The 14,201-nt window shown below is 26.4% G+C and overlaps 1 protein-coding gene across 1 annotated transcript in view; it reads left to right on the top strand.

The window, feature by feature from the left end:
• Nucleotides 1–14,201, top strand: part of LOC113385928 (nose resistant to fluoxetine protein 6-like) — a 55,391-nt gene that overhangs the window by 3,377 nt on the left and 37,813 nt on the right. Inside the window, exons 2-3 of the mRNA XM_026623750.1 lie at nt 9,441–9,613; nt 12,489–12,676. Of these exons, the coding sequence (XP_026479535.1) occupies nt 9,441–9,613; nt 12,489–12,676 (361 nt within the window). The remainder of the gene's footprint in view (nt 1–9,440; nt 9,614–12,488; nt 12,677–14,201) is intronic.

The raw sequence follows: 14,201 nt of genomic DNA, 5'->3' as shown, positions 1-14,201 counted from the left end.
ACTTATAGAATGAACGTATAAAATGATGTTTTACCTTTACCTTTACTCTATCTCTACCTCTACCTGGTGCTTTACCTCTACCTCTACCTCTACCTCTACCTTTACCTGGTGTTTTACTTCTACCTCTACCTCTACCTGGTGCTCTACCTTTACCTCTATCTGGTGCTCTACCTCTACCTCTACCTCTATCTGGTGTTTTACTTTTACCTCTACCTCTAACTGGTGCTATACATTCACCTTTACTCTACCTCTACCTCTACCTGTTGCTTTACCTTTGACCTTTACTCTACCTATACCTCTACCTGTTGCTTTACCTTTACCTTTACTCTACCTCTACCTCTACCTGTTGCTTTACCTTTACCTTTACTCTACCTTTACCTCTACCTGTTGCTTTACCTCGTGCTTTACCTTTACCTTTACTCCACCTCTACCTCTACCTCGTGCTTTACCTTTACCTTACTCTACTTCTACCTCTACCTGATAGACTTTCATCATTTCAAAGCAGTTGATTTTTTGTAACAACTTAGCTATATAGTTCTTTGAAAGATCGCAGATAAATAATTTTTGATTTAGATAATAATGGATTTCATTTTGGTTTTGGTACGTATCAGAACAATGTATTAGCTTTTTTGCGTTTAGTATTGAATATACTGATTTACTTTTGGAATAGCATTTCAAATTTACTTATTTGTATGTAGTATAATAGCATAGCAAAATTTTTAAAGCATACCGTTTTAATTTTAAAACATGAAAAGTACTATTTTCTGTATATCTATTTTTTTAATAAGTGTGATATTGTGTTGCTAAGATATTAGAAACTATAGAGAAATTGATCAAAGCTCATCGTTAATTATATCTTGCCTAATAGTAAATTGCGATTTCGAATGATATATTATTGCAACTAGAAATTATTATTTATTAATTATATGATGGTACTAATAAAATTAGAGAACTACGTACACAAATTGTTACTTGTTGCCTAAAGTAGATGCATTTATAATTTCATACGAGATTCTGATATAAATTGTATTATGTTTTATTATATAAATACGTACTTATTCAATCAGAAAAGTTTTCAGTTTAAAACAGTTCAGGTTTTATAATGCATGTAAACTTTTATATATTTTAAATCCACTAAAATTTTATAATAATAGAGCTAATAGTGCATTGCGAAATAATTTGTTACAATGCCAGTTTTCTTTATGTATGGCTATTTTCAACCATATTACTAAAATGTATTATTAGGCATTTGAAACGTTTATCAGGTTGCAATATGTTCCTATTTTGGATCCGACTGAGGTAATTTCCTCTTCAATTCAGAATTATTTTTATAGATGGATTATATATTTCCTATCGCGACATCCAACCGTAAACCATACATCACAAACATTTTAAAATGTAAATATCTGAAATTCGATTATGTCTCAATATCAAACCGCAAGGCATGTGATAATAACAACCTAAATTTCCCAAATGCTATATCATTTTCAAATTTTATTTATTTCCAAAGCATGATTATTTATGCAAAATAATATCTTTCGGTCAAATAATATTCAAAGCGTTTTCAAACCAGCAAATTTGCGTTTGATCCATACGTAAACCTGATCAAAAGCTTTATGTAAATATGTTTGTATATTCTCTGTTTTCCAGAGTAACTACTACTGTACTATTTTGATCAAATTATTCTTTTGAGTGGTACATTCAAATTACCATGTTGTACGCGTAGCCGTCATTAAAGTTCACGCAAATAATAATTGGAAACAAAATTAGAATTTTGTCGCTGTTTGACATATAGCTGGAACCTATTCCATTTTTCTTTTATAAAACCAGTAAATAATGAATGAAAAAAATCATAGTAATCTTTAAAAAACGAATTAGCTACAAAGTTTATTCCAATGAGAATTTTGAGTTTAATTAACACTTTTTGTTAAACTATGAATTTAAAATTTTCAAAATTGCTCGACATTAAAAGACATTCTCTAAAAAAGCCTTTGATTGCCTTTGACGGCGTCTTTAAAAGTTTCAAATACAATAGTCGTAAAATGGTACAATGTTTGTGAGTTTCATACTAAAAAGATGAGACGGAAAACCTGAAAACAACCTGAATTTACTAACAAATTTCACTCCGCATTTTCCTTATTTATCTCTCTCGCCATGATGCTTGTGCAAATAAAATTTTTTGGTTGAATAAAATTTACTAAGTAATATTATAATATTTTCTGCTAATATTGAAATGTGTCAGCATTTGAAATTCATCAACAGTTGTATTATCCATTCGAAATGCATATTTCACAACTTCCGTTCTGTAAGTGATGTTTGCATAAGCTTATTATTTATTTGCTGATATTATATATAGAAATATATGGAAACTAAACCTGTTTTAGATATGTTTTGTAATATTTTCATGAATTCAAGTGTACTGTATGTTTATTAATATTAGAAAATAACACTTCTGAACTGATGTAATGCAATGAACCAGCTCAATAGAAAATTGTGAAATTATTGATAGTTTTGTGGAAGAAGATACTTCTGAAATATATACAATAAAATATTAAAAACAAAGTTAATAAAAATATATAATGTTTTTCTAAAACTGGTTTTGTACATGTCATATAACTGGCATAATAATTTTACCTCAGCTAAATTTCTAATTCATTTAGTTTCAAGGTGAAAAGCATATTGTGTTAAATAAATTTAATTCAAGTAGTCTAGTCTAGATATATTATTGCTATATGAGTTGTATCTGATATCAGTCCAAATGTATACAATATATATAAGATTTGATTTAGCAAGATTCTTGTTCTTCGGGTAACAAACATATTAGAACATTTGATATGAATAAAAGCATGAATAATTTCAATCAATAAATTGTGTATTAAATTAAACTATAGTTTTGCATTAAATATGGTACTTAATAAAAACATACATACATGCATTTCTTCAAATAAATAAAATTCATATAATAATATTACTCTTAAAAAAAATAATAAAATAAACAGTTTTATAACATTTATGCTGAAATATGTAAATACTTTCTTGTAATATATAAAAATATACAAATTAGTAAATAATAATAAATGAATAAGTCACTTTATCATATTTTACAGGCAGAATAGTTCAGAGCTCATAATAATAACTTATAAAAGAAAATTCTGAAAAAGGAAACGGTGTGTCAGTTTGCGTCATAAATTATACCAAACGATGTTTGTAATTTTAAATATAGTTACGTTTTCTATCATTTTTATGAAATTATTTAAATACTTCCTTCTATTTAAACACTTATGTATTACATCATTAGACAATAATTTTCTGATAAAACAATGACAGACTTTATAATTAATTTAATTGAAATGCATTTTAGTGGTTGTTATTATTTAAGATTAATAATCATTTTGATTAATAAATCACTATAATGATTTTCTAGCGACTCAAATATCACATTAAAAATTTTATACACAAAAATTTACATTGTCCACATATTTCTGAAAGTAAAACCTTAATATTTTTATTGCTATATCTACGCATGTTTTTAAATGATATTTCTAGACTATTAACAAATATTATAACGATACAAATACATAAATTAATTTTTCTACTTTGTGTCTGATTAATAATAATTTCAAGCGTTATTAATTTTTTAATTATATTATTTTCAACTATATTTAATTTTTAATAATGTTTTAAAATATGTTAATTCATTTCTTTGGTTTTTATTGAGCATTTGATATTTTGTGGTAAGGTAATGTGTGTAATAATTTACACCATCAATTTTATATAATTAAAAAGTTTAGTGATTGATTTGCAAAACTAAACTTTTCAAAGTATAGTGATTAAATAGAAATGTTAAAATTTGTATTAAAAGAGATTTAGCTTGTTATTTCCAAGAAAACCATTAACAATCTACCTTTGTTTTGCAGCTTATGATTTATACATTGTGGGCATTAAATATTAAATAGGTTCATATACTGCACCCAGTTTTATATGCCCCATATACAGATCGTAAATAAATTAAAACACAGGTATATTGAATACTGAAGTTATATAAAATTTATAATAATCCAAGACACTGGAATATTCAATTCGGTTTTATGGATTTATGAAATATTCTCATACTCTCATACTTTTCAAAAAATATATATATCTCTAATAAATATATATCTGTAGATATGGTTCATTAAACAAGGCGAATTTTTTTTGCAGATTACGAACATATTATGAATGGCAATAAATATTGCTTGTACGTGCAAATGAATGAAACAGTTTTTTAATAAAACTCATCAAAATTTATTTTTACTAGCATTTGAATGTTAGATAAAAATCCCAGGTCTGATAATAATTAAATTTTTGGCAATTTTATTGAAAAAATGTCTTTGTATATAAAAAGAAAGTTTATTTTCGCGCTATTTAAATTACCAAATACAGTGTAATTTAATTAATCTAATTGTTGTTGTTTCAACCAAACAACTTTAGTTTTGTTTCTATCTAAATTTTCATATTTGATGAATCTTATAAGCGATATATAATTTTGAGAAAAAAGTAGGGAAATAATATTTGAATATGTTCATTGACTCGAGTTCTTTATTTGCTCTCTATAAATTTGTATTAGTTTTCACATTCTTCTTATTACTATATAAGCAATCAAGTTCTAAATTTGTTTTATAAAGCACATAAACTTGATTATTTTTGTAATTTCTAAAATTAACAAGATGATCAAAATCTCATTAGCAAAAATTAATAATATAAAAATGTTTACATTTTCAGAAGTTTGTAATAAGATTCCGAAAATTTTTATAAAATTGTTTATTACTTTTGATTTCTCGTATCTCGTATTTATAAATCTTCTTCATTAATTGTTTACAATTATTTTCAGTAATTTGCCTTTTGTTTTTTGTGACTTTTTGTAATGTTTTTTTATCTGTGTACAATAAATAAATTTTCATAGTTTAAGTAATTATTGTCACTCTTACAATAGTTATTTTCACTTTCGCTCACCTTAGAAGACAGTGTCAAATAAATTGATTGAAACCAAGAGCTATCATTTCATATAATTAAAAGTTATTGAGTGAAATTGCATGAATACCGTTCTTGAAAGATGTGCTATCAAATTATTAATGAATTATAATTTAAATTGTGTTCACGTAAACTATGTATTAATACAAATATACACTATAGGTAGATGAAACATATGCTAATTTCTAAACTACGAAAACATTTTGGATAAATCAAATATTTTTATGTTCTTTTTTGCATGTACAGATTTGTTGATAATATGACCTATCAATTATATATTTCAAATCTATTATATAATTTTGTTTATTATTTTAGTTACTAAGTATAAGATTATCAAAAATATCTAATTAAATTAAATTTATTAAAGATTATATAATCATTATTAGATCAACTCTAATCATATATATTTAAAAAATATAATTAGATTATATCAAATATTAAAATTATATCAAATATAATTAGTTTCATACAAGCTCATAATACTGTCAAGTCTTAATTTCTGTTCAAAAAATAAGAATCAAAACTTTGAAATTTTTTTACAGCCTGTAGTAATATATTTTATGTATACCGCATATTCTAAGTTTATTTAATATATTTTTATATAGCAAAAATAGACATTTTTAACATTTAAAACCATACTTTCGTATTTTGTTTAAAAGTTGGGAATGCTTATTGGCCTTCACATATCTTTGGTTTTCTTGCTTATACATACAGTTTATATAACTGATATTTATATTTATATATTTATAAATGATCGATTCTAACGATCAGAATGTTGCATTGCATATTTTCTATAACTTTATAATTTTTATAATTTTTATTGAAAGAGTTCTATTTTTTATATTGAATTTTTTTCTATTGTTTAAAATCAATATTTTTTTTTAATTCCATTGAATTTTGAATATTTAATTTAATATTGAACATTTAATTTTCTACAAATTTCAAATTTCAATTTGCATTTTTATACTATATTTATTTTATTGTAGGTTTATTCAACGCAAACTATTATTTGAGATTTATGCAACCAACTAGTTCTATATTTTATTCGCAAATTGTTCTAAAGAAACTTGGTATTTTGTCTTTACATTTTCACTATAACAAAAATATGTGTATAGTTTCACTTCAATCAAAATTCCAATTGTTTAACGTTAGTAATTTGTCTCTTATGTTATGAAAGCTCGAACTGCGTTGACGAACTCTCGTCGCCGTAATACAAGTTCAAGTTTTGACTGAGGCCTTCATACAAAGTTATTTGCAATTAAATTTGCAGCTGTTAATCTTTACTGCTTGGTACATTGTAATGACAATTTCTTTTTAGTGATTGTCGTAGTTTCATGCTTATTCTAAGTTTACTTAATTATACGGCGGCGGTAACAATAAGCCACAAAAGTTTTCATATCTTTTATGACGGCTTCTAAAACTTCTCCGAAAGGATTAGTGAGTAAACACTAATACGTAGAACTACGTTTCTACGTAGCGTAATATGGAACATTACTATTAATTAAAACTTTTTTATGCTTTGAATTTGTATAAATTTCTATTTATGTGTAATGTATATCTTCTATTTTAATACTTTTCGTATAACTTATAGATAACTTAATGATAAGCCAATAGTGGTATTAATATTCCATTATGCGCTTGATCATTATTTTGTAATAATTATTCATTAAAAATAAATATTTTTACTGAATTTATAAAAATAAATATGGAAAAAATGCAAGGAATAATTAATGTTAGATGCTGAATATATTTAATGTTTATTTGATAAATTAACGCTCCTTTTTAATTAATAATAATATAAATTTATACTGTATCTCGATCAGACAATAATTTATCTAATGTACTTTGTCGCACTAATAATTTTGCACAATATTATAGTTGTATTACCATAAAACGAAGCATCTAAAACAAAACAACCGAAAAAAATATTTAAATTGAATTAATCATCGACAGTTCAGGGAGCAATAATTTGCTACATTAATCCCCCAAAAAACCTCTTTGTAATAAGGTGACCATATTTTTAACTTCCCGTAGGGTAAGTTATAGTAATCGCAAAAAAATCGAAAATGAAAATTTTTATATATCTTTAGGTTTCAGAGGTTTCTGAACATTTTGGCATACCTTAGAAAAAATGGATGTATGTGTGTGTGTGTGTGTGTGTGTGTGTGTGTATGTGTGTGTGTGTGTGTATGTATGTACGTGTGTGTATGTATGTGCGGATACAAATTTTCGTCGACGATTTCAGGAACACGGATCAACCGATTTGAATAATTCAAAAAACATTCGATTCGTATTGATAAGGAGACGTGCTGATTAGTTTTTGGCGAAGGCAGGTCTAGCCGTTCCGAAGATACGGGGCAAAAAGTGCCGAAAACGGTAACTCAGTTTTTAAGAGAACGGATCGCCCGATTTGAATAATTCAAAAAACATTTCACTTGTATTGACAAGATGAAAAATCGATGAAATTTTCATGAAGGTAGGTCTAGCGGTTTCGGAGATATGGAGGAAAAAGTTAAAAAATGAGCCATTTGGCGGTCAAAAATGATCATTAGACATATGCACATCAAATTATCAGATATTTTATAGAGATTTTAACAATAAGTATACATTTTGTTAACATTCCTATGGGTTCCGTACCAATGCTTATGCGTTAGACAGCGACGCGGCGCTTACGCGCTTTATATTTTGTGCCTATGCAGTTAAAGCAGTACGATTGCTTTGAAAAAAAGTTCAGATCTTCCACAATATGTCAAAATAAATAATTTTTTTTTTTCAAAAAAAAAAAATTAAAAAAATTTTTTTTTTAAAAAAAAATTTTTTTTTCAAAAAAAAGTTATTTTTTGTCCAATTTATAGTTTCCCAAAAATCTTATTTTTTCAAAGTAATTTTTTTTTCAAAAATGTTAATCGTTTTTAAAAAAATTATAATTTTTGGTACGGGAAGTTCCAGCAATTTGCCTTAAGGCACGATGCCTTAATTGCCTTAAGACAGAATTCCACTTACAGCTAGTTTCAAGTCAAAACCGGGAAGATAAATTTTAGTTATACTAATCCGGGACGGAACGGGGTGTTTATACTAAAAAGTTCAAGTTGATTTTGAAATAACCAACACTATTTAGGAATGCAATAAAAATCCGTCTTTTTTAAATGAGTATTTTTTTTTAAATCAGAATTGTTGACTAAGAACTCTATTATTCGATTATATAAAACATATTATATTTTTGAATCTATATGTTCTTTCAGCTTATTATAAAATTTTATTAATTTTTTTTTATAATTATTCAAAAATAATTAGCACCTTTTCCAGGCAGTCAAAAAGTACACTTTTATATGTTTTGTTAATTTTCTTAAAATTGAAAAGAAAAGTTCAAAATTATGAATATGAGAGGCTCTTTTAACCCGTGTTTTTTATATAAGCATAATAGTTGTTGTACATAACATCTTCGATATTTGATATGTAGTTGTAATCTTATTATGTAATAGCGAAGGTTTAATTTAGATCTTTACTTTTTGAAAACCCGGGACAATCCGGGACAAAAAAAACTAAATTCGGGACAAATATTGCTTTTAAAAAACTCGGGACACAAGGTGAAAATGCGGGACTGTCTCGGTCAAACCGGGACGTATGGTCACCTTAATTCTAAGTATTTCAAAATGGTAGAATTTTTTACACCACTTGAAGCTTTTGAACTAAGGCTATGCAATAAAGAACTAAAGAAATGAGTAAAAATTCACTGTTTATATAATTAACTAAAATAATTAATTAAAAACCCTTATATATCCCAAATAATTGCTGCCATAGTTTTTATAGATTGGTACAATTGGATAATGATTTTGAGTTGTATCTGCTAATTCTTACTAAATTACATAAGGCAGATGGAGATGGCGATCATCTATTAATAGCCCACAATTTTTTTCCTTATATCTGCTAAAATAGAGTACAATATAGACCACCTTTTTTTTTTGAGCCATTGGACAGCATTATTTAACCCCACTGGTAGCTCAATTTTTAAAGGTTATAAAGGATTTACAATAAAATGTTAAAGATACACATGTCCCACGTGTTCAACAATTTTTGTGTAATTTTTTTATATATACATTTAATAAATAATAAATAATAATTTGCATTTCTAACTTCAAACTTGAATTGTCTTAATTTGTTTTGAATATATAATTTATTTAAGGATATGTGTGACTTGATAGGATTCTGCAGTTTTCTTGTAGATTCTAGAATAAAGCGTTGTGTATTTAGTTTTCAATATTACCATAAAAAAATATTATTTAAAAACTGACCAATCTAAACAATGTATGAATAATTTTGAATGATTACTAATAAAGTACAAATTTTCTTATTATAATTTTATTTCTCGACTAAAAATGAATTTTTGCTGAAAGGTAAGCTGATTAAATTCATGATATGATTTATTACAGTGAACGATGCATCCGGCCGCTACACAGGCCAATATTTTATGGGCGACGAATTTTGGCTGGGATCAAAAACTTTGTGCACCGAGCTGCAGAATGCACCGACTAACACAGAAATTCCACCATACAAAGTCGCATTCCACGTCGCCAGATTGTACATGCATGTCCGGAATGACAATGTAAGTATGCTAGGACGCATGTAGGCGCATTATATGCCAGTTTACAGAAATATTACTTTTTCATTGTAAGGTTCTCCAACAGCGAATATATTGCCTCAATTTTCCCCAAAATATCATTCATATTCTTTTATCAATGACCAAGAGACATCGTTACCATCTCGATTGTAAAGTAGGTTATTTCGTTAAGCTTCATGTTTCTTCAGGAATGTTTGCGAAAGATTCGAATATTTAATCAAGTACTTATCATAAAATATTTACATTCTCGAAATTACTCGACAAGAGTTTAGGCATTTAATAAACTTATAGTTTATTCAATATAGATATTTAATAAAATCTGGCAATATTTTAACAGGAATTTTGTTCGACCGATGGCATTTACAAATATCATAGCTCTCTTCACATTGCGCACATTCCAAATGGATTTAAGATGCTGGAGATTTAATTGAATACAGTGTGTTTTATTATTATTTAGTAATAAATTCTTCATATAACTTACATAAGTGTTTGTATGTGGAATAAGATATAATAATCTATATTCGATAAAAGGCGTATCGGTGACTTGGGTCAAAAATAATCAATGTTATATAAGAGAATTAAAATAATAATTTTATTTATTATTTTGAATTAAAGATTATATTAAAAAATCAATAAAAAGAAGTGTTAAACTGTAATAAAAAGAAAGCATTGGAACAAACTAATTATTTCTTCCATTTAAATTAAATAAGTTCCAATGCTTTCTTTTTTTTACAGTTTAACACTTCTTTTTATTGTTTTTTTTAATATAATCTTTAATTCAAAATAATAAATAAAATTCTTATTATATACTATATATTTCATTAACTACTTTTTACATTATCTTATATATAAAAATGAATCGCAAAACGTGTTGGTAAGTGCATAACTCAATAAGGCCTGGACCAATTCAGCCAATTCTTTTTTTAAAATGTTTGTTGAAGTCCAAGGATGGTTCTTACGGCAAGAAAAAATCGAATAATTTCGGGGAAAACCCCAAAAACAACCCTTTTCTTTTTCTCATACAAACGTTTTCTAACTAAAACGTATAATCAATTTGAGCTTTATTGCTATTATATAAAGTTCATATTAAATTAAAAGCACTCACTGTATACTCCTTCTAAATGATTATTCGGATTCTGATAAATCTTTTTGAAGTTTGTTAAGAAAAGCTTCTAGGATGTATGTGATTATAAAGTACTGGGATGTATGTGCAATATTGTAGAAATAAATGGAAAAAATTGTAAAAAACAATATATCATTGTTTGCATTGGAAACAAATGAAAACTATCATCTGCAAAAAAATAAACTTACTTATTAATTATTATTTTTAGGAATACGGTAAATATTAGTATATTATATTAAAAAATTGAAGACATGGGGCTACATGGCAACGTTTGTCGTGTCATCTAGATATCTATATTTCCGTTAATATATATTCGATGAAACACGTATTTATACAACACAATTATACAATTATAGATATTAAAGGTAAATTAGTAGCTTCTGTGTCAAAAATAATCAATATTATATAAAAGCACTAAAATAACTTTTTAATTATTATTTTAATTACTATTATGGATTAAGGATTATATTAAAAAATCAATAAAAAAATAAATAAAAAGAAAGCATTGAAACAAACTAATTATCATTCATTTTATATTAGATTAACTAGTTTTTCCGTTATTATCATACATATTGAAACTGTATCATCTGAAATATTCCTTTTCATATGTGCGTCAAAAATATATGCTTCTGTGGAGTTCTAACTTCATATTTTGGTCAAAAAAGAACAAAACACAAAGATTGCGCTTAAATAGCTTGATATAAATAATTTTTTATTCGATTTTTTGTTTAGATTTTTACAAAACATGATTTATTTTTATAGTGGTATTTAGTTTTATAAAAGTGTATCCTATTACATATTGAACTATCACGTCTCAATTTTATCTATTATACATAAACTAGCAAACTACCACGCACTTGAATGCGAACAGTCACCTTAAAAGTAATTTTACATATAAAAACAACAGTTCTATTTTTATTAAAATGCATTATTTTTGTGTCCAAAAAACGTAATGTTTCATTACATAAAAATAACCAAAAACCTAAAGTTGATTATAAAAATAACCAAAAACTTAGACTTAATAAATGTTCATGCCATAAACAAAAAATTAGCATCTAACTGTTTATGACAAAAACATTTTTATCTTTAGCTTTAATAATCATTTTCTCTTCATAATAATGTAAAGGATATGTTTGTTGGGTTTGATTGATTTTTCGAAGGACCAATTATTTGTAAAACACTTTAATTGTGATATTATGTTTTTATTTTAAATTAACTATAAATTGTATTTGTATTTACAATATTTTCATAGTTTAATTGTTTTGATTGATTTTATTTTATGATGATTTTTTATATCTTTTGTTTCTATATCAATATATCGAATGCTTTGATTTTGGCATGAACAGGCTATTTGATTAAAGATGTAGATTTTTAACAATATTCCTAAAAATATTTCTTAGGCATGTAATAAATAAAAAATAGATATCAGTATCATTTTATACATAATTATTAGAATTTCCTTAATTTAAATGGTAGAGATAATTCGATTTAATTTTTAAGTACGTCATTATTTCCTTTGTAAAAGGAATTTCGAGAATTGCCAAGTGATTATTTTATTTTAGTATTGATACCCTAATGGCCTAATGGGTCTAAATAGGCATAATGCTTATAGTTCTGTAGATAAGCATGTGTGACTGATCTAATTCAATTCAAATGAATCATTGTAATATACACCATCATATTATATGGAACCATAAATCACAAACACAAAGTCAATCTTGCTTTTGATGTTCATAGCCCCGGTTGCTGTGGGTCGGCGAATGTCTGCCGGCTTCTTGCAAATCCGAAGATCTGATGTCTCTGTTGAGTTCCAGCCGAAACAATAGCTCCCCGGCGACTGTCGGTGACACCTATTCTGTTATGCTCGTTCGCCCTGTTCCTGGACCATATAGAATATGGGATGATAAAAAATTCTATGTTATTGGGTGAGCAAAACCAACTCAGTATTTCAATATGGTTAGCTTTTGCTATCATTATAGCATCAGCATATATGCAAGTACTATATTTATACACCAATTAATAGATTCTTGGACTATTAGCAAATATCACAATTCCATCAGCAGATAATAGACAAAATTACTAACTTAAAATGATATATATTTTTTTAAAATAAATCAAAATAATTTTATTTACTCTTAAGCACCGTATTTAAATTAGATAAATTTTCTTATATTGTTCAACAACTAATTTATCTGAAATTTCAAAAATATTACTCAAATATTGAAATATCAGCTTACGAGAGTAAAACTGAGAGCCCCATTCCATAAGGATTTTTATATATTGGTACAAAATCAAGATTTGTACTGTATTAAAATCAATATCTGTTAATTTAATTTGCTTGTATTATGATTTCCTATTGGAAGACTACCTTTTATCTGAACTCTGAAAGACTGATGGACATTGCCTCACTGAAAGCCAAATGAGTAAATTTTAATTCATATTACGACAATAATGACATCTGGAATAATTAATTAAATCAAACGATAAAGTTTTGTTATCATGGTGTTAAATAAGAATTCTATTAAAAAATGTTTCAATGCTTATATATAATATTAAAAAGTGAACATTTATTATAATGACATTTTTATTTATTTATATTATTTATTAGTTTATAGATGATATGTCTAGTTAATACTATGGCAGTGAAAATTAAGATTGTAAATGTTAATCGTATGCTTAGATGTGATATATTTTTAATATATTTATTTATTCAAGCCTAATGGCCTATGAATAGATTGATTCCTTAATCCTACCTTAACTGAAAACCAACCCTGCAGATTAATATAAACAAAAACTTAATTACGATCTAATAGCTATATATATATATATATATATATATATATATATATATATATATATATACATATATATAAATATACTAGCAAACCCGACGAACTCCGTTTCGCCACCAGATGGTTTCGTGAGAAAGATGAAGAAATTTTTTGTTTGTTTTATATTTTAAAAGGAAAAATTTGATTTTATCATACAATAGTAACGAATTTATTTTGATTACAAAAATGAAGTGTTTTTTAGTTGAACTTCTCTAAGTAAATGAAAGTGAATCCGTTTGGGCAAATTATCCGTTTCATGGAAGTGATCTTTGGTAAACCACATTTTTTGTTTTTGGTCTGACGTTAATACAAACAAAGCGGATGGTTTTCCAACTCGTGAACAGGCAACGTATAACTGCCCATGTGAAAAACAATGATTTTCTAAATCATCTATTTGAAATTTATCCCGCAAACACTAAGCGATTGGTCTTGCGACATGTTATTGCGAACGCAAGGCGAACTGGATATTGCAATCGTTTGAAGTCAAACGGAAGACCAGTCAGAATCATTGGTATGTCACCAAATCGTCAGCAATTTTTTATTGAATTGTGAAATTCAGGGCGTGTACATCATTATTCTTTGCGGCAAGAATTGCTCGTTGACTTAACCAAGCATAATT

Source organism: Ctenocephalides felis, unplaced genomic scaffold (genome assembly GCF_003426905.1).
Source record: "Ctenocephalides felis isolate EL2017-DRISC unplaced genomic scaffold, ASM342690v1 CF-g0.4_SCAFFOLD_03571, whole genome shotgun sequence".
Classification (NCBI taxonomy): Eukaryota; Metazoa; Arthropoda; class Insecta; order Siphonaptera; family Pulicidae; genus Ctenocephalides; species Ctenocephalides felis.
The sequence above is the reverse complement of the archived record's forward strand: the minus strand, read 5'-3'. Positions and strand labels throughout refer to the sequence as shown.